Source organism: Polyodon spathula, chromosome 5, assembly GCF_017654505.1.
Source record: "Polyodon spathula isolate WHYD16114869_AA chromosome 5, ASM1765450v1, whole genome shotgun sequence".
NCBI classification, from domain to species: Eukaryota; Metazoa; Chordata; class Actinopteri; order Acipenseriformes; family Polyodontidae; genus Polyodon; species Polyodon spathula.
The window spans coordinates 77,200,735-77,223,458 of NC_054538.1; the positions used below are offsets into that span (position 1 = coordinate 77,200,735).

At 42.7% G+C, this 22,724-nt stretch overlaps 1 protein-coding gene across 1 annotated transcript in view; it reads right to left on the bottom strand.

Moving 5' to 3' along the window:
* Positions 1-22,724, bottom strand: part of LOC121316343 (protein kinase C epsilon type-like) — a 169,936-nt gene that overhangs the window by 65,930 nt on the left and 81,282 nt on the right. The window contains exons 3-6 of the mRNA XM_041251406.1: positions 5,678-5,846; positions 3,687-3,721; positions 3,190-3,278; positions 2,441-2,570 (exon numbers count right to left, since the gene is read on the bottom strand). Coding sequence (XP_041107340.1) covers positions 2,441-2,570; positions 3,190-3,278; positions 3,687-3,721; positions 5,678-5,846 — 423 coding nt within the window. The remainder of the gene's footprint in view (positions 1-2,440; positions 2,571-3,189; positions 3,279-3,686; positions 3,722-5,677; positions 5,847-22,724) is intronic.

The following is a 22,724-nucleotide window of genomic DNA, read 5'->3' on the forward strand; positions in this document are numbered from 1 at the left end:
TTCACCAAAAACACCACATAAAGATACATTTTTTTGTAAGAATTCTTTTCGACATGCTCTTCCCTTGAAGATCTGAATGCTCGGTTTTCAAAAACAAAGAAGCGACTGCTGCGTGTTTGAAATACTTTTGAGAGCTTTGTGGATGACAAATGCACTGTATTCATTTTGAAAGAGATTACAGTGCCTGCTCATGAGAAAACCTGCAATATAACATTCTCTACTCTAGCACCAACACTCCAATTTTATACAATTTGGCACGGAGCGATATTCCATGTCATACAAAAAGTGCTTGAGTCATTACATCAGCTTCTTTACTGAACACCAAAAGGAGCATCTGCTGACTGCTGAGGCAGGCTTTTGAAGAGGCCAGCTCGTTTCTCCTCAAGTCTGATCCAGGAGGATATTCAGATGAAAATGTGTTGTGATTTCTTTCATAATAACGTTTGAGGTTGCTTGCCTTGTACACGCTACAGTGTGCATGTGATTTGTTGCTGATGAGACACAGAGGTTTACCACGGTTTTCAGTGAAAGCAAACTCTTCCTCCCATTCTTGCTTAAGCATCATACTTTTGTTTATTACTCGTGGAGGGTTTGCTCAATGCCTTTGTTTCCATGAAACGAACAACCACTTCACCATTTCACTTTCAACTGCGCATCCGGCTTTCACTCGAGGTGATCGGAACACGCATGCGCCAGCGCGCCGTGTCGAAGCTCATCAAGTAATGAAATCAGCTTTCACTCGAGGTGATCGGAACACGCATGCGCCAGCGCGCCGTGTCGAAGCTCATCAAGTAATGAAATCAGCTTTCACTCGAGGTGATCGGAACACGCATGCGCCAGCGCGCCGTGTCGAAGCTCATCAAGTAATGAAATCAGCTTTCACTCGAGGTGATCGGAACACGCATGCGCCAGCGCGCCGTGTCGAAGCTCATCAAGTAATGAAATCAGCTTTCACTCGAGGTGATCGGAACACGCATGCGCCAGCGCGCCGTGTCGAAGCTCATCAAGTAATGAAATCAGCTTTCACTCGAGGTGATCGGAACACGCATGCGCCAGCGCGCCGTGTCGAAGCTCATCAAGTAATGAAATCAGCTTTCACTCGAGGTGATCGGAACACGCATGCGCCAGCGCGCCGTGTCGAAGCTCATCAAGTAATGAAATCAGTTTTCACTCGAGGTGATCAGAACACGCATGTGCCAGCGCGCCGTGTCGAAGCTCATCAAGTAATGAAATCAGCTTTCACTCGAGGTGATCGGAACACGCATGCGCCAGCGCGTTGTGTCGAAGCTCATCAAGTAATGAAATCAGCTTTCACTCGAGGTGATCGGAACATCACGTGATGATATGTCCTTGCAGTGAACATGCAGGTTCAAAGAAACAGAGAGAAGAAAGAATAATAAACACAAATGAATACAGAGAACTCAAATAATAAACTCATGTTTATTTGTACTTTTTCTCTTTTGTTTTCGTTTTATTATTCTTTCTTAATTTCATTCGCCACCCATCATTTCAACGGAGCAGCACTAAACTGCCAGGGAGCCGCACTGAACTGCCTGGGAGCCGCACTGAACTGCCAGGGAGCCGCACTGAACTGCCAGGGAGCCGCACTGAACTGCCTGGGAGCCGCACTGAACTGCCAGGGAGCCGCACTGAACTGCCTGGGAGCCGCACTGAACTGCCTGGGAGCCGCACTGAACTGCCAGGGAGCCGCACTGAACTGCCAGGGAGCCGCACTGAACTGCCTGGGAGCCGCACTGAACTGCCTGGGAGCCGCACTGAACTGCCAGGGAGCCGCACTGAACTGCCTGGGAGCCGCACTGAACTGCCTGGGAGCCGCACTTAACTGCCTGGGAGCAGCATGCAGCTTGTGAGCCGTGGTTTACTCCCCTCCTCTCTGGTATATACTGTGTTTTTGAGAACTATATAGTGAAGGTGAATACCCATCCTGTATTGTTTTTGTGTAAGCATTTTGTTGTGACACTTGTGCCTTTTTCTTCGTGGTTTTGAACTAAAAGCCTGATTGCCACCTTGAGGCCAACAGCTAAAATGACACCTTTTACAACCATGCAATAAAGAACAGCTGCCTAAAGGCAAGAATATGGTTACTGTGATGCTTTTTTTTACTGAGAAATCAGCAACACCTCACTGACACAACAAGATGATCACCAAGTAATTAATCATAATCTATAAGCAATGTACGCACCTGTAAAAATATAAGTACAGTAAGCAATACATCTATTCCCCCTCAAGCTTGAATTAATCAAAAATACAGGCGTCCCGTCTTTCAGGTTTAACTTTTAACAATAAATATTCCAGGATGATAATCAATTTTGATCCAACAAATCAAACAAAATGGTAAAAAAACAAATTCACTACTCCAACACCACAGTGTTCAGGAGAACCCGAGGTAATGTTTGGTTGCTACTGTGAGGATCCTTACCTTTACACTGCAGGCCTTGCCTCATCAGCCCCCACAGCAGGGAGCCGCAGTGGTCACAGAACGTGGGGACTTTGTAGTTGTGATTGCTGAACTTGTGAGGCATGTTAACACTGAACCGCTGAGCGCCCACCTGAAAAAGAGATTCAGCATCAGTGAGACCACCACTCAGGGATCTTCTGCCGTGTTTCCACTGTCTTTCCGAGCTGAGCAGTGCGGTCTGGGCGGGGCGTAGCCAGAGGGTGTTTCCACTGAGGCTCAGCTACACCTCAGGCAGTACAGTTTCATGTACAGTTCATGTACAGTTCATGATGTACAGTTCATGTCGGGCTGTACGGAAGTGCACCATCGAATGGTGCGTGCTATGCTTGTTCAACTTCGTTCATCTCTGCTTGTTTGCATATATTCAAATCAATACCACAATCCAACGTGACCTTTTACCGCCGCACTACTACTTCCTGGGTCAGTTACACCTGATAAAAATTACAATGGAACGCAGACAGCAATCTTTAACTACACCTCGACCAGACTGGCTATCTCAGCTACACCTGACAAAATTACACTGGAACGCAGACAGCAACCTTTAACTACACCTCACCCAGACCGGCCACTCAGCTATTTTAAACATTAGTTAGAACCAAAAATAAATGTGATATTTGTGAATTTATTTTCTGTAACAGACTACAGCATGTGTACTGCAGTTTTAGGTTCTCTGGTGTTGTATGAATGTTGTACAGGTGCCGGTACTGTACCTCATCCGGTGTTGCTTCTTGTTTCTTTAGACCAGCACACTTTGTTATAATAAGCTCGTGACACCTTTTGTGCACTACGCAGGTACAAACTGGAAAGAGAAAAGAACAAGCCTGTTGAGATACTGAGCAACAGAGCTTTCTGCAAAGCAAAACACTACACAGCAACTTTCAAATGCTGTTTAATCAGCAGCAATGCAATAAGCACGAGCTAAGGACGTAAAATAAAATGACATCTGACTTAAGTTTATAGTAGTGAGACACCTCTTCGCCAGACACATGTTCATGTTACTATGTTTTATGTCATGATTATAACTGGCAGTTTCTTCTGCAACATACTGTAGTATACTTAAAGTTGCTTAAAATAAAAATGCAAAAAAGAAGGAGAAGCTCGTCATTAAACTGAAGCAGACACCTTCCTGCTTTGTCTTTCAGAAGGACACTTGAGGAATGTCAGGTGTGCTTTGCCATGCACGAGAGGATCAGAAACAAGAACTCACCTTGACACTGATAACCTTGCTTCCCTATTACTCCCCTGCGGAACACAAAACATGGCTTATTAACAGAGACAACAGTATGCACACACAGATGAACAAAAGCATTGTGAATACCTATTAGCGAAGAGGAGTAGGGAAACATATTGAGGAGAACACAGGAATATACTTTAAGAAACCTTTAATATGGTGTTAGTAGTGGGATCCATAACCCACTGTGAGACCGTCCTGTGATAAAGGGTAAAAAGCATAAATGACCTGGATGATAAACAGAATGCCTCCATACCCTTAAAACACTTAAATCAGAAATCCTGATATTAACAAATAATCAAGCCTGTGGGTTATTGAATAGGGAGGATGATTGGGGGTCGCTAGGTGCACTTGACAATTGCTTTTATTCTCATTTTAACACGGTGCATTTTAATCTTTTGATTTATTTTACCACTCCTCCAGAGTTTAGAGTAAGCAAATTGGGGTATTAGCTAATATCCCTCACACGCTACAACACTATTACTGCAGTGTCTCCCTCTTTCCTGTGTAAAACGTAACAGGACCCCGCCTAAGGCTCTTATGAGTGCTTTTACAATTTTTAACACAGGAAGAAAAACAGAAGTGGAATCAAAAAAGATAAATACCACTGATACCTGAATCTAAATTCAAATGAAGTGCAGTAAAACTTATGATTTTATTGGTTCCAGGATTTTTTAATAATTTACTGTTTTAGACCCACAATAAAATGTGCATTGATCAGTTTTCATCAGTCCTGTTCATTTGGACGGAGCATGTCTAAATGACACATGCCAGAGGTCCATTGGTTCACAGAGTGTGTCGTATCTTGCAGGATCGGATATGACAGGTTCTACACATTTCAAAAGGAAGTCAGATATATAGATTTTATGCATAGCTCCAGATAAAATACTGACAGTGTTAACAACATATTAGTATATTAGTAAGTGGCGGATGTGCATTGGTGGCCTTCATTCGTGGCAAATTCTCATTGCGAATGATTAGTACAGTAACACAGGATGGTCATGACTAAGTATTATGCTATCATGTGGTATAAAGTGCCACTATGAGTACAAGTCATTATTCATCAACACACCACTACCCCTGGTAAGGCATTAGGACATTTATTAATACATAATCATGTCATTTTTAGCTACAGGCTATTCCCAAAATAGCTGTACAAACATAAAGGAAAGCCCCCCCCCCCCCCCCCCCCAAGACCCTTTCCTCCTATTATTCAGAACCTCAAGTTGACCACACAGCAGTGTGAATAGTTCAACTGAGACCAGTGGCTGCATTTCCTCAACTGACCTTTTCATTCAATAACGTCTTTATGTTTCCGTTTTTAATCAGCTGTCCTGCTCTCTCCCGCTCAGTGACAGCCAGGCTGCAACATTGCTGTGCTTCTGTGTGGAGCGGCAGTGTAATTCTAATGGTGCTCTCTCTTACTTTTTTATTTATTTTTATATATAAGCTGTACTATAAAAATATGATTTTAATCTAGATTAAAAAAAAATAACAATAAAATAAATAAAAAACAGTGGGAACAATATAGGGTCAAGAGGATATCAGCTCTTCTGCATGAAAACGCCAGGCTATAGGAATGGGTTTTAGTCTAGACTGAAGACTGAAGGGGCTCTAATTGTGATGGGCAAGTTGTTCCATAATTTAGGCGCCATATAACTAAAAGATCTACCACCTGAAGTTTTTTTCTGAATAATAGGTACAGCCAGTAGGCCAGCACTAGAGCAGAGCGGGCGATTGGGGACGTAGGGTTCCAAAAGATCTTTAAGGTATGGAGGAGCGAGACCATTTAAAGCCTTATGAGTTAACAGCAACATCTGAGTTAGCAGCAACAAAATCTATTCTAAAACTAACCAGTAGTCAATGCAAAGATGTGAATATGACTTTGACAAGCACGTAAGTTTCTTGGTGTATTTTGCCTGCCTTCGGGCTGCTGTTGAAAAGCTGGTGGCATGGCTCAGACTCACCAGATGAAGTCTCGGCAGTGTGAGCAGTAGGTGGGCTGTCGCAGGTAGGTAGCCATGAACTTGTGCCCGTTGACCTGGTGCACACGACGGCGCACTGCACCTTGCCGTTTCCGGGGCCGCATGCGCTCCCGAAACACCCGCTCCTCATTCTCCTTGGAGGCGGCGGCAGCTGTGAAGAGGGGGGGGGGGTTAAATCAGAGTGAACCTAACACACACCCGCTAGACAGCCCAGGCAAATTTCAAACAACCTTTAACGTATATATTTTTGTGGCAGGGTAATGGGGACTTGGAACTTAAGGTCTTTTTTGAACAAAATTGTCAGACTACAATATTTCAGCATCAGAATCCGTTCAGAATACAAGAACAAAAAGTTGTAATTCAACTAACCGGCCACCAAATGGCTGTATGGGACTAGCTCTATGGATGTGACATGCCTTTCATTGTCACAGTCTTGCTCTTATTCCATTTTAAGGGTTTCTAAACACCAAGAAGCGACATGCTTATTTCTTGATGGTAATTATAGTGGCTTGGCAAAAGTGATGTCTCTGGCTCATTGTCAAGTAGGCCACATCCCGAAACAATGGATCTGATCGAATTGTCTTAAAAAGAATTAGGTCAGGATACCTGGATCAAAATATACTGGAATAAAAAAGGAACATGCTGAATTAAAAAAAAAAAAAAAAAAAAAAAAAAAAAAAACATGTCAAACTTAAATGTATGTAGGTATTTTCCTTATAAAATCATGCATAGCATTTTTTATTATTATTTCTGCTGTACCAAAAGATATACCATGTTTATCCTATTAAATGAATACAATACATGTCCCTTTTGAATAGTGATTCTAATTCTGTGAAAGTGTGTTCCTGATTCACCACTAGATGGCAGTGGACCTATGCTTGCTTGACTGCTGCACCAGAGCATCAAAATTCAAACGTGGAGTTACAATGTATGTGCTTCCATTAACCACCACCTGTCTACACAGCATTTCTCATTCCAGCTTCTTGTACTGCAGAACTTTCATGCTAGGTAAAGTAAGCACTACTATGACTTTGTAATTGCAATTGCTACCCTGACAGACAGACAACATGTTCCACCTGGAAAGTGGAAAGTGGTAAGGCCTCTGCATACTCTACTGATTCTCACTGGCCCTGTCTATCTGGCTGCCACATCTTTTTGTTCTGTATATAAGATCAACCTTAAACGACGACAACAAACCCTTGTGTGTATTAAAAATATCTGATTATTATTATTATTATTATTATTATTATTATTATTATTATTATTATTATTATTATTATTTATTGTTGTTGTTGTTGTTATTTATTGACTGGTATATGTTAATGCCAGTTGAACTCAGTAGCTTGTAAACTGATACTGCATTAACCAGCAATTGCAGAGAACAAATCTGTCCCCCAAGATGTTCAAAAAATGGAAGTGTTTAGTTCTTGAAAGTCTTATTATCCATATTTCTGGCACTGCTTCCCAGTGTGATTACTGTACCTGCCTCCCCAGAGCCTGACTCCCAGTGTGATTACTGTGCCTGCCTCCCTACAGCCTGATTCCCAGTGTGATTACTGCACCTGCCTCCCCAGAGCCTGATTCCCAGTGTGATTACTGTACCTGCCTCCCCAGAACCCAGCATCTGTCAACCTGTACAGTGCCTCTGTCTTTATGGATTGCAAACACCACAAACACACTCATTCTTGTAGAAGGTGTTCAGCATAGCTGTACAGAGTTGGCTTATTGGAAAACTGTCGGTCACTCCACATGTCAAATGATGAGGTCAATGAGGTGGAAGACCCCTGCAAAACATTAGACACCAAGACCGTTCCATCTGATCACAGTTGAGGGGGCATCCTTAAGTCAACTATACTCTGCAAAAACACACTTCACCTTGGTATCTCTGGAAGCTATTTTTTGCTGTTGTTTTGGTGGGAATGGGCCATCTTTTCAGAAATCAGGAATACTAATGAAAGGCAACAAAGACCTCATGCTTTAAGAGTTAATGAATATATACTCTATCTCTGGCATACCTCCTCAGCCTTCAGTCTGAGAACACAGTCACATTATTGAAGTACTAGAGGGAAGGTGCAGTACATGTTTGGCTTGTTCTCTTCAATTCGCAAACTGTAACAATCCAACATCATGCCAGGGCTCAAACCCAGTCCTGTGCACAGTTTAACGAGCTATGCTTCTAATGCAGTAAACAGCAATCATCTACTGCAAGGACCAATAGAAAAGAACATAAGAACATAAGAAAGTTTACAAATGAGAGGAGGCCATTCGGCCCATTTTGCTCGTTTGGCTGTTAGTAGCTTATTGATCCCAGAATCTTATCAAGCAGCTTCTTGAAGGATCCCAGGGTGTCAGCTTCAACAACATTACTGGGGAGTTGATTCCAGACCCTCATGATTCTCTGTGTAAAAAAGTGCCTCCTATTTTCTGTTCTGAATGCCCCTGTGGAAGGGTGGTGGGTAACTCACTGCCACAGGAAACAGACAGGTGAATTTGGCAACACCGCACAGGTGCCCAGTTTTATTTCAGGGTGCTGTCTTTTCTTAATCCCGCAGATGGTGCTGTGGGTCCGTGGTCTGATTTACCAACGATGGTAAACAGAACCACGGGCATACCAAGCGATGGTACACAATACCGGCGCCCTTGCAGGTGCTTCGAAACAATAATTCAAAACAGAAGGCACAAAGAAACAGGGAAAATAAAACAGTAACAAAAACTACAAAGAAAAGGTGCTGCACTTTGCAGCGATATCCCGGTCGTTGCTGCCCGTGCGACCCGGATCACCGTCCTACACTGCCGGCTCACTAGCCTGCTTTGATATACTAAATCAGGGGTCTGCCCAAGGATTCCCCACCCTCAATGTCTCGCTCTGAACCTCCGTTTCTTTCTCTCCCACTGGTTCTCGGTCGTTGACCAGCGCTTCTGCACTCGGCGCGTTTAACAGGGCAGATCTGAGGAAACAACAGAGCGTTAACTTATAGGGCTAACAATCTCCCAAGACGCGCCTCTCAGCCATTCAGAGAGGGGGAAAGTCCACACACCCACTTTCCCACCTCCCCGTGTCACTGCCATGACTCACAGGCGGTTATTGGATGACTACCGTCCTCTTCCTGTAGCCCGTGAACACGCCAGCAGAGTCAGCACAGATCTCTCCCTGTTACAGCCCCCTTGTCTAATCTCCATTTGTGACCCCTGGTCCTTGTTTCTTTTTTCGGGTTGAAAAAGTCCCTTGAGTCAACATTGTCAATACCTTTTAGAATTTTGAATATTGAATAAGGTCGCCACGTAGTCTTCTTTGTTCAAGACTGAACAGATTCGATTCTTTTAGCTTGTCTGCATATGACATGCCTTTTAAACACGGAATAATTCTGGTCGCTCTTCTTTGCTCTCTTTCTAGAGCAGCAATATCTTTTTTATAGCGAGGTGACCAGAACTAAACACAGTATTCAAAATGAGGTCTTACTAATGCATTGTACAGTTTTAACATTACTTCCCTTGATTTAAATTCAACACTTTTCAAAATGTAGCCGAGCATCTTGTTGGCCTTTTTTATAGCTTCCCCACATTGTCTAGATGAAGACATTTCTGAGTCAACAAAACCCCTAGGTCTTTTTCATAAATACCTTCTCCAATTTCAGTATCTCCCATATGATATTTATAATGCACATTTTTATTTCCTGCATGCAGTACCTTACACTTTTCTCTATTAAATGTCATTTACCATGTGTCTGCCCAGTTCTGAATCTTGTCTAGATCATTTTGAATGACCTTTGCTGCTGCAACAGTGTTTGCCACTCCTCCTATTTTTGTGTCGTCTGCAAATTTAACAAGTTTGCTTGCAATACCAGAATCTAAATCATTAATGTAGATTAGGAATAGCAGAGGACCTAATACTGATCCATGTGGTACTCCACTGGTTACCACACTCCTGTGTGGAGATCACAGCCTTATAGTGTGACATAACTGAACCATACAATGAAATACTGACAGCACCCAGAGGTCAAGCGGGATTGGGATTACTGACGTAGTAAATGTATCTCTATTATCACCCTAAGCTCAGTGGAGAGCAGCCTCCAATGTGTACGTGTGCGAGTGTCAGTGTGTGCACAGTGGAACCGATCCCAATCTGCTTATCCCCAGGAAACGACACAAATTGCTCCTGTCTGCTGCCTGCTGAGCGGCTGTGCTGTGGGAGAGTCTGAACTAGTAGCAGGTCCCATTGAGAGTCCAGGCTGGAGACTGGGAGCGCTGTCGCTATGGCTTCTAATGGAAGGCTCAGGAGATGGTAATCTATCACTGAGCAGAAGACAGGCCGTGCTTTCAGAAGAGGGGAAGGAGAAGCCCACCCCTTTTGTTTCAGCAGCTTGTTCTGTTTGACCTTCACTGAACCACTTCGATCTGAGGTGAAGCCAGGAATAGAGCAATAAAACATCAACACAGTCGGAAATATAGAGCCCCGAGAAGAATTCAGCTCTTAGGAAAAGAACATTAATAGCAGCAGGCTGGGCGTTAATGCAATTGTCAGACATGTTTGGCGGACAACCATAAGGTTTATCTTTGTGTTTTAACTCCTATTAATTGCCACTTTCTCCTTAGTTTGCCACCCTTCCTCTGTCACACACCTTATTTCTGTATAGCTTTCTCTTATTGCATGCTTTTTTAAATAAAGCTACTGCTCTCTCTCCTATAACGGAGGGGAGAAAGAAGCATATAAGAGAAATAATAAAGGCACAACAAAATGGCTGATGACATCACAATAACGTATTACTGTTAAACTATTACACTGAAACAGAAACATTAAGCAGTTTTTTCTGTTTTCTGTCCATTTGGTAAAATGCAAAAGGACAGTAATAAATGTGTTAAACGAGTGACACCACAAATAAATCCAGAATATCTTCCTATAAGCAGTGTCTGCACCAGTCTTTTTAAAGTGCTGCACGCAACTCAATATCTGCAAGACTGCTAACTCGGAGGGCCCGTCGGGATTAACCTTTTGCCTTCCCACTTAAGTGGAACATGCATGCTCCATTTTTTTTTTTACCTTGAATCCACAGCTTTTTTCTGTCAAACCTTTATGATTTCTGCAGACTTGTAGTACTCACAGTATACTAAAATCATCCAAGAATATCAATGGATGATTTTAAATGCATTTCTGGAAGTGAGCTGCCAAAGCTCAAAGTTTAAAATCATTCATGAGCATTCTAGCCAAGACTGAGGTGGACAAAAAAAAGAATAAAAACAAACTATAAAGATTAAAGACGTGACCATTTTGAAACTAAAATACCGTAGTTCAGTTCTTAGCTTCATGTTTTAAAACTTCAGCAATAAATATTAGCTAAGGCAGGAACAGTTGTAAATTTTACAGTCTCTTTGTCAGGTACCATACTACAGTACTGTAAAGGTAACTAAACTCTGTATTCAGGTTTGCTAAAATCATAATTTTGTGCATGTCGTAAGTTTGTAGGTACCAACCAGCAATTTATCTTAAAATCCTTTCTAGACAGAAATCTACCCACTGCTTGACTCGCCAACAGTGACACAGTGCCTATTTGTACACAGCTTTAGGCTGTCTATTCCAGCTGGAGCTGCATTTCAAAAATCTAATTCAGTCCACTGTCACACTCAATCTCCCTGAGTCCCTTGTGCTGAAACCTAACAGACAGAAAGTGTTACAGCACTGTTTATTTATTTAGTTTTAATCACAAAAAGCTCCCCTTTGAGGTCCTCTAGATATGTGAATTAGTAAGTTCTTCTGCAACAGAATCCTAAACGTCACATCCAATCAGATAGACTCACACAAACATCACTAACAAATACACTATAAGATTCAGACAAAGCATCTTGCATTGACAAACCCCTGAAATTCTGTGAAATGACAAAGATGGGGTGTGCAAATGTGTTGAGAGCTGAGCAAGTTAAAAGCTTTTTACTGTTTTCTGAATTAACAGCAGAAGTCATCATTTTTATATTACTCCTGTGAAATGCATCTTGGAGCAGATTATAAAGAGTTTGTTTTTACTGCACCAGCAGACAGCCTGGGAAGCTGGCTTTGCAACCGAACCAGACAAGCACCTGACAGGACAGTACAGTACTGATTTAGGGCCCGCTTTTTCAAATAGCTGTCCTTTAATATTGGTACATTCAGTTAAGCTTACATTATGAATGAGATTGTAAGAAGAACCTGTTTTTCTATTTTAATTTCCTTAAGAAGTTGATATAATGCCATGTTTCCACCTGCCACTGGGACTGGCTTAAAAGCGACCTGTAATCAGTCCTATTTGTTTCCATTGGTATCAGACCGAGATCAAACCCATCTGAAGTCACACAAATGGAGGACGTTATCTAATGAGCAGCTAATGAGAAAGAGGTGGGCTTTAATCCTTGGACTGCAAAACTATTAACATTAATCAGGGATATACTGGAGGTGGCTAAAGTTATTTATAATAGCCATTAAACAAAAACATGACACATACTGTACAGTACAGGCAATCTTTTACCTTCTGTAACGTTCTGTTACATTTTGATACTGGAATGAGCTGAGTTGAGTTTTACAGAATGGTTTCATGGTGCAGATGGAATTGTGTAATAAGACTGTACCTGGGACTAAGCATATACTTGTGAGGGTCCCAGTGTGCTGCCCAATGAGCGAGCAGCGCCGCAGTAGCATGGCATCACACTGCAGGCTCTTCTAATGTGAGAGTTAGAGGCATATGGCACCAAGAGGTTACATTGTTTATTATATTACAACCATTGCGTACCCAGCGCTAAAACTGAGCACCACAGAGTTAAAACCCAGACTCGATCCAGGCTTACAGAAAAGCAACAGTATCCCTCTCTCATCTATGTTTAAATAAAACCATTCAGATTCTGTTCAATTTGTTTAGATAAACCCATTCGATTCTGTTCAGTATGTAGATAAACCCATTGGTTTCTGTTCAGTATGTAGATAAACCCATTCGATCCTGTTCAGTATGTAGATAAACCCATTCGATTCTGTTCAGTATGTAGATAAACCCATTCGATCCTGTTCAGTATGTAGATAAACCCATTGCTTTCTGTTCAGTATGTAGATAAACCCATTCGATTCTGTTCAGTATGTAGATAAACCCATTCGATCCTGTTCAGTATGTAGATAAACCCATTGCTTTCTGTTCAGTATGTAGATAAACCCATTCGATCCTGTTCAGTATGTAGATAAACCCATTCGATTCTGTTCAGTATGTTTAGATAAACCCATTTGATCCTGCTCAGTATGTAGATAAACCCATTGCTTTCTGTTCAGTATGTAGATAAACCCATTGCTTTCTGTTCAGTATGTAGATAAACCCATTGCTTTCTGTTCAGTATGTAGATAAACCCATTCGATCCTGTTCAGTATGTAGATAAACCCATTCGATCCTGTTCAGTATGTAGATAAACCCATTGCTTTCTGTTCAGAATGTAGATAAACCCATTGCATTTTGTTGTTGTTCAGACACTGTGTTGGAGGCCTGCATCTCAAAAGTTGTCTTTTCATGTGTGGTATTTGGCTGAAAGTGTGTGGGTGTTTTTTCAATGTTTTTTATTCCACTGACATTTGCTTTAATGTTTTCAGTGAAATGACCGTTGAAACACACAGAGCTTCTGTGGTTGTGTTATGAGAAAGACTCAGCATACGTAATGTACCGACCTGTAGTGCGTGACTGTGAGTCAACAACACTTTACCTGCATGTGGCAGAGCAAAGCTCTGCCCCTTTTAAATTGGCAAGGATGGGTTTAATTTCCCCTACCTGCCTGGGTTTATTATGTTCAGGTGGCTGGGGTTGATTAGGTTAATTAACGATCAATCAGCGCCCAGCCACCTGACATAAAAGGAGGCCTCTGCTTCTCATTTGGGAGGAGGGAGCTGAGGAAGCAGGTTGGGTTGGGTTGGGTTGGGTTGGGTTGGGCTGGGTTGGGTAAATTTGAATCCAGTGAAGGCATTGCCCAGCCTGGAAACCTTGTTTTTGTAAATTTGTTTTTGTATTGTTTTTTTTTTTTGTGTTTAAATCCCTTTATTTTGCCATTGTGCACTTTTGTTTTGTGTTATATATAATAAAATTAGTATTTTTTTTGAACTGCAGACTGTCTCTGGGCCTCTATCCACTCGCCAGCCTGCCACACTGCACCTGTGTTTTGATAGTTCTATGATAAAGACGATAATAGATGAAAACACAAAATTATTCCACGGAAGTGAGCTGAAGTGCTATTTCTGTAACATGGCAAATTACATTTTAAAGTACTTGTGCAAAGTTCAGACAAAGATGCATTTATTGACCGTATTTATTTATTCAGCTGATTTATATAACTGTTGGGGTCTCCCTCTCCTACAGTAGGCAGCTTCTGTCAAGTTCAATTTAGTTGCAAAAGACAAAGCAATAACCTATAGTAAAAAGATTGTATTTCATCATGAGACTGGAGTATCTCAAGACAACATATACTGAAATGTTGACAATCAGACCGTATCATGGAGCAATAATGCCGAAACATGTGCATATCCTGAATTAACATTAAAAAAACAAACATGATTGAAATATTCCACAAGGGTGATCAGTGGTAATATTAACAAAGTACATATGAGGTAAGTACATTGATTTTAAAGCATAGTTCTTATTTAAATCAGGTCAATGTATTTTTTTGTAATTCAGAGAGGGCAAAAGCAAACATCCTGGCATGAGCTGGTCTGTAACCCCCGGTCTGTAGCTCCTACATTATTCTACACAAGCTGTTCCTACTCCTGCCTCCCTCCTCCCTCTGGTGTCATCTCACAGTTAATTAGACCACAGGCAACAACTGAGTTATTTTCAAGGGCTGTTCTTTTTCTAAATTACCAATGGAAAACCGTTCTCTGGCTGTTAACATTTGCCAGGCACTCAGGGGGAGAGCGGGCGCCATAATTAATCATGACCACCCCCCAGCGAATCTAATCTCAATATGGATGGCACAGTACCACTGGATTTAAAAAGAATCTGTAGAAGTCTGCACCCTTGTATGCTACAGAGCTGGGCGGCTTTCAAACGTGTTCTTCTCTATTACAGTATGCAGTAATCAGTTATACTACAGTATCAGATAGGGACTCAAATCCCAGACCCCCTTAATCCTCGTAGGGTCAACCGGGGTACATATGAGGCAATTTCCACATCTTCCATTCTGTACTTAGTCTTTGACACCCAAATTGGGAAATAACTGGTTTAATAAATTATTCATTATTAACTACCAGTAAAAGAAGAATTTATTGACAAGTCAGCTCTACAATTATTCAGTGAATTGATGGTGTCTTAAATAGATCACGTTGATTTACCCTACAAGCTAAACACCGTACAAACCAACCATACCTGCACCAGACTATTCCACATTAACTAATAACCAGTGCTTTGTCTGACTTCAACTGCTGCTGCTGTCCCTTGTAAATGGGACTCTGGTTTCAACACACTGTACTCTGCCTGCCGCTTTATTAGGGTTAAGCAACTACTTGTCCTGATTACAGCCTTGACATGACATGGCACAGACCCTGCAAGATGCAGCAAGAGGTCTCGAGGGATGTTAATCCATTCAGTTATTCATACTGCATGCAGTTCATGCAGAGCTGAAGAGAGGATCGCGATGACGAATGCGCCGTTCAAGTTCATCCCAAGCGTGCTCAATTTGATTGCGTTCCGGAGATTTCGGTGGCCCCTTGCGATGCCTCTGGAAGTCCCTGAAAGTAGTTACTGCCATCAGGGTACGAGGTCAGCGCAACTTGTAGAACAGAGTGGTGGGACAGGCCACAGCCTGAACTGATATGCTGAAGTTATTGTCTGTTTACAAGCTAGGACACCTGGAGTCTCACAGCTCAAGGGCAACACAAAGAGATTCCACCTCACTGTCTGACACTCCATAAACACTGGCAGGATGGTGTTTATAAACGACCAGGGCAGAGCCTGCCAAGGAGAACGCAGCTCAGAATCACCAGCTGCTTGAAGAATCTATTCCAAACCAGCTTGCTGTTGTGCAGCTCGGTCATACAAAATCTGTAAAGTCAAACTTAAAATCTTAAACAGTAAACCCATTGACTACACCCCAGACAGTATGCTTTTGTGTCTTTGCGTGTGTGCAGTAGATCTTTCTCAGAGTTGATGCTGAGAAACTGTAATATATGATGTGTCCTATAATATGTATGCTAACAACATAACATTAGTATTTAGTACAGGTCAAACAGAGGAAAAACCAAACCCAACCATTTACATGCCGTTTGTGGTTATGTCCTTTCTCTCGCAAGCACTCCCCTTTTTCCCCAGTCAATGCAATACCAGATGGTGCCACCAAGGGTCAGTGTATTCACCTGGATACAAGCCCTAGTTACAGCACATGACTCCTTGATTTGCCATCAAAGTGCTGATGAAACTGTAGTGACTGATGATATTGATTTTATTAAACATGTCCTCGGGGGGGATATTCGAGCACATGGCTTTTCTTTTGGCTTCAGCTATTGATGCCTCCAAACATGAGGCTATGCAGCTTCAACTACTGAAAATATGCTGCTCAGTATGTGGCTCTAATCTGCCGTTGATCTTGCAGTAACTGACCTCCTTGTCTTTGACCTCAGAGGCAATGCTAAATCAGGGGAACTGAAACCATGACCTCTGGGGCCACTTGTCATAAAGATGTTTTTTTTTATGTATTTCAGAGATAGTGAAAAAAGCAGTGGATTGTTCACATAAAACAAAGCACAGTATTCAATAACCTTTAGATTTAAAAGCATATATTCAAGATTTATTTTTTGAATTCAAACTAGATTCCAAATGTGCAGATGAATTCTAAACACATCTAAATATGCATCTGATTTGAATCTAATCTTATTTTGCCTCATGATTGCTTCTTGCAAACTAACCACTTCTGGATTCTAAAATGACAAAGAACTCATGATATGAGCAGTTAGACTATGCCTGAGCCTTCCACAGGGAGAGACATGAGCAGTTACAGTATACCTGAGCCTTCCACAGGAAGAGACATGAGCAGTTACAGAATACCTGAGCCTGCCACAGGAAGAGACATGAGCAGTTACAGTATACCTGAGCCTTCCACAGGAAGAGACATGAGCAGTTACAGTATACCTGAGCCTTCCACAGGAAGAGACATGAGCAGTTACAGAATACCTGAGCCTGCCACAGGAAGAGACATGAGCAGTTACAGAATACCTGAGCGTGCCACAGGAAGAGACATGAGCAGTTACAGTATACCTGAGCCTGCCACAGGAAGAGACATGAGCAGTTACAGTATACCTGAGCCTTCCACAGGAAGAGACATGAGCAGTTACAGTATACCTGAGCCTGCCACAGGAAGAGACATGAGCAGTTACAGTATACCTGAGCCTGCCACAGGGAGAGACATGAGCAGTTACAGTATACCTGAGCCTGCCACAGGGAGAGACATGAGCAGTTACAGAATACCTGAGCCTGCCACAGGAAGAGACATGAGCAGTTACAGTATACCTGAGCCTGCCACAGGAAGAGACATGAGCAGTTACAGTATACCTGAGCCTGCCACAGGAAGAGACATGAGCAGTTACAGTATACCTGAGCCTGCCACAGGAAGAGACATGAGCAGTTACAGTATACCTGAGCCTGCCACAGGAAGAGACATGAGCAGTTACAGTATACCTGAGCCTGCCACAGGAAGAGACATGAGCAGTTACAGTATACCTGAGCCTGCCACAGGAAGAGACATGAGCAGTTACAGTATACCTGAGCCTGCCACAGGAAGAGACATGAGCAGTTACAGTATACCTGAGCCTGCCACAGGAAGAGACATGAGCAGTTACAGTATACCTGAGCCTGCCACAGGAAGAGACATGAGCAGTTACAGTATACCTGAGCCTGCCACAGGAAGAGACATGAGCAGTTACAGTATACCTGAGCCTGCCACAGGAAGAGACATGAGCAGTTACAGTATACCTGAGCCTGCCACAGGAAGAGACATGAGCAGTTACAGTATACCTGAGCCTGCCACAGGAAGAGACATGAGCAGTTACAGAATACCTGAGCCTGCCACAGGAAGAGACATGAGCAGTTACAGTATACCTGAGCCTGCCACAGGAAGAGACATGAGCAGTTACAGTATACCTGAGCCTGCCACAGGAAGAGACATGAGCAGTTACAGTATACCTGAGCCTGCCACAGGAAGAGACATGAGCAGTTACAGTATACCTGAGCCTGCCACAGGAAGAGACATGAGCAGTTACAGTATACCTGAGCCTGCCACAGGAAGAGACATGAGCAGTTACAGTATACCTGAGCCTGCCACAGGAAGAGACATGAGCAGTTACAGTATACCTGAGCCTGCCACAGGAAGAGACATGAGCAGTTACAGTATACCTGAGCCTGCCACAGGAAGAGACATGAGCAGTTACAGTATACCTGAGCCTGCCACAGGAAGAGACATGAGCAGTTACAGAATACCTGAGCCTGCCACAGGAAGAGACATGAGCAGTTACAGTATACCTGAGCCTGCCACAGGAAGAGACATGAGCAGTTACAGTATACCTGAGCCTGCCACAGGAAGAGACATGAGCAGTTACAGTATACCTGAGCCTGCCACAGGAAGAGACATGAGCAGTTACAGTATACCTGAGCCTGCCACAGGAAGAGACATGAGCAGTTACAGTATACCTGAGCCTGCCACAGGGAGAGACATGAGCAGTTACAGTATACCTGAGCCTGCCACAGGAAGAGACATGAGCAGTTACAGTATACCTGAGCCTGCCACAGGAAGAGACATGAGCAGTTACAGTATACCTGAGCCTGCCACAGGAAGAGACATGAGCAGTTACAGTATACCTGAGCCTGCCACAGGAAGAGACATGAGCAGTTACAGTATACCTGAGCCTGCCACAGGAAGAGACATGAGCAGTTACAGTATACCTGAGCCTGCCACAGGAAGAGACATGAGCAGTTACAGTATACCTGAGCCTGCCACAGGAAGAGACATGAGCAGTTACAGTATACCTGAGCCTGCCACAGGGAGAGACATGAGCAGTTACAGTATACCTGAGCCTGCCACAGGAAGAGACATGAGCAGTTACAGTATACCTGAGCCTGCCACAGGGAGAGACATGAGCAGTTACAGTATACCTGTAGAAGTGCAAAGAGAAACATGGGCTGAGCCTGCCACAGTGAGAGACACCTGCAGTTTTACATTCAGGTTTTTCACCGTGGATCAGAGTGTCCTCATTCTTACCTCTGACTGCTGTGTCATGATAATCTCCAAGCGACAGAATTTGGCTGCCTAGCAACAGCAGTAACTATACCTTTGGAGCTGGCTCATTACAGCAGCCAATGGAGAAACCATTATGCGGTTACTGTATATCATTACTATGCCTGCACTCTGCATGTGCTTTCCTTTCATGTACTGCATTAGCAAGGTATGTCAGTGCAGTAATATGTATATATTGGTATGCTGGGCAGGCTGGTATGATGTTAATCCAGGCCAGGGGGCAGTATAGAGAGTGCTGACTGGTTTGTGGGTACAAGCACAGAGCACAGCTATTTTGGTGTTCAGATGCTTCAGACCATACATAGCCTAGCTCCAGAGCTCCATTCCATAGCATACATAGCCTAGCTCCAGAGCTCCATTCTATAGCATACATAGCCTAGCTCCAGAGCTCCATTCTATAGCATACATAGCCTAGCTCCACAGCTCCATTCTATAGCATACATAGCCTAGCTCCAGAGCTCCATTCTATAGCATACATAGCCTAGCTCCAGAGCTCCATTCCATAGCATACATAGCCTAGCTCCAGAGCTCCATTCTATAGCATACATAGCCTAGCTCCACAGCTCCATTCTATAGCATACATAGCCTAGCTCCAGAGCTCCATTCCATAGCATACATAGCCTAGCTCCACAGCTCCATTCTATAGCATACATAGCCTAGCTCCACAGCTCCATTCTATAGCATACATAGCCTAGCTCCACAGCTCCATTCTATAGCATACATAGCCTAGCTCCAGAGCTCCATTCTATAGCATACATAGCCTAGCTCCAGAGCTCCATTCCATAGCATACATAGCCTAGCTCCACAGCTCCATTCTATAGCATACATAGCCTAGCTCCACAGCTCCATTCTATAGCATACATAGCCTAGCTCCAGAGCTCCATTCTATAGCATACATAGCCTAGCTCCAGAGCTCCATTCTATAGCATACATAGCCTAGCTCCAGAGCTCCATTCCATAGCATACATAGCCTAGCTCCAGAGCTCCATTCTATAGCATACATGTCACACAGTCAGGTGCTTCTATTATTTAGCCCGCTAGTTAACCCTCGCTACTCTGAATACATCCAACAGCTAGGCGCTAAAGAACTATCAACCTTATTTTTTGGTGCAGCTGCAAATTCAGACTTTGCTGCTGCCAGTACTGCAATGCCTGCTCCAGGTTTATACTCAATATTTCGACAGTTAATAAGTACGCTAACAACATAATATTAGTATTATTTTAGTACAGTCATATTGAGAAAAACGCTCCCAACAAACAAAACCATGTACATGCCGTTCGTAGCTATATCCACTTTCTTAAGCAACAGTCTCCTTTTTTGCCCCACATATTGCAAAAATCATCTAGGTGTTTCCTATAAAATAGTTTCTATGTAACAAAAATCTGTGTAAAGAATAATAATATTTTCTTTTTTGCTGTCTTAGCTACAACAGAAGTTGAAAATATAATTTTAAGATCTCCTCCAATTGTTATCAGCTCCACAGCTACTCAATTCTTAGTAAAACCTCTAATTTCTTTCCTCCGTTGTGAAACCGCCCCAAGCTACAGTAGCATGGTCCAGGTCAGGTAATCTGCTTCATTCTTATCACACTGCTGACCTCTAACCTTGTTTCCAGGAAGGCAGGAAGTTAGAGAGCTTTGAGACAAGCTACTTCCTGTCACCCAGCTGAAGAAGAGCAGAACCAATCAGGAAGTGCAGAAAAACAGGAAGAGAAAATACAATGTGCGATGTGACTTTCCCTTAGGATGCTTGACACATGCAGTTACTGCTGACAGCACTGCGATGTTCAAACAAAAAGAGTCATTACACCATCTGCACACCCAGGGGCACACTGTGCTGTGCAAACAATACTACAGAGGCCACCGGGGTCTTAACAGTTCTAGAGTGTAATCGTTTAAACGTTGTCAAAAATATGCAGCACAAACATAGAATGCATTGGGGTGTGAGCTGAAAAGCCTGAACTGTCCTATTGTACATAGAGTCACATGGAAATCCTAACTAGAGATGATACTAAGGGTGTATTCACACTGGGTCCTTTTCTGTTTGGTTTGTTTCATTTGAAACAATGTATCAGTGTGCTTGCTGTTCACACTTACCTGCGAGCAAAGGGACTGAATTCATTTGGATGCCAGCTAAAGTTAGTTTTTTTGGTCCTTCTGCATTTTTTCAGGACCGAATTCGTTTGTGTTCATAATGCAGTTTGCAGTATGTAGCTTCAGCTCCAGTAACAGGGTCTTCAGGGTCACAGCATGTCACTGGCTGGAAAGGACACACACACACACCCACACCCACCCCACACCCCATACACACACAGAAAGCCATGTGTTTTAGTTGGTACATATGTGTTTAATTAATTTCACTGGTAAACTGTTGGGGCAAATTCATTTCAAATTACATTTTTAAATTGGTCCTTCAAATTGCTGGTACATAGTAATGCTGTTTATGATAAGACTCACACGGTGTAAAGTTCAACAGCAAAGTGAACTACACCACTATCTATCAATATGAACCCATTGTGGCGAGTGGGGGTGAATGATGCTACTGCACGCAGTGCTATGGATAGCCTGAATGGTACTTCACAAGTATATCAGAGGCAATTATCAGGCCTGCTCCTCGCATTTTAATTAGATGCATTTGCAGCCTGGTAGGAGTGATAGGCTCAATGTAAAAAGATATTGGTTTCAGCCCTGCATTTAACAGCAATATTATCACTAGCCTTCAACGCTGGGTTTGGCATACCTACAATTCAACCAGACTTCACCATTGCTCTGCTAAGTCAAGAAAACTGCATTTACTCTCATACAGACTTTTAGTCAAGTCCTGGTGGAGCGTTCTGCTTGGTTCAGTGCAACACTGTTGAAACCATTACGTAAAATGTTTGCAGACTTGACTATTTTCTAGTTGTAGCTGTTCTCAGTGGATCCCCCATGCAATGCGGCACTAGTGGCAGTCTCTGTGCAGCTCAGAATTGACACTTTTCAGTTTAGTAATGCTGGGTTCTGTTCATAAAACTGTTTTTTTTAAAGACTGTTTCTTGAGTGTTTAATGAGAATAAAACTCTCTAAAATAGTTAAGAAGTGTTTTATGAACTGCAGGCTTGACTGAATTAATCAAAATGGGCTTTACAGAACAGTCCATAAAAAAATAAAACAGGGACTGTGAACTGGGCCAAGTACTGCTAAAAGATTAGCCATTTACTATATATATATATATTCATATCAGCTTAACATGCAGCCTACAGCACTCAGTATTCCCAGGTGGTCTTCCATCCAAGTACTAACCAAGCCCAACATTGCTTTGCTTAAGCGTTGCATGGTAAGTTCGATTTGAAGAGCTTTTTGCCATGAGAGACTTTGCCCAGGGGTCACTACAAGGAAGTAGCTCTTCTTGACCCCCAGCCATTTACTTAACATTTAACACTAACATAAGAGAAATTGTTCAGTGTGCAATTCATTTGCTTTGTTATTACCAGGACAGTTTAATTTCATGCAATTGCAAAAGAAGTTAGTCCTTGTTCTTAAAGTTTTTATTTTTTCTTGAACAAACCACACAGCATGCAACGTGGGTTATCTAACTAGCCATCTGGCAGCTGCAGTACCGGCTCTGCCAGGAATCACCATTACAGTACGAGCCGGGCTCTTGAGAGTAGCTTGACAGCTGTCATCAGCCTGCTTGTCCAGCTTGATTCACACATGCCAGCTTTTAAAATTCACAAGAGCGAGTGAGTCCAAACCTAGACTCCCTTCTAAGGGTGTCGGGAGA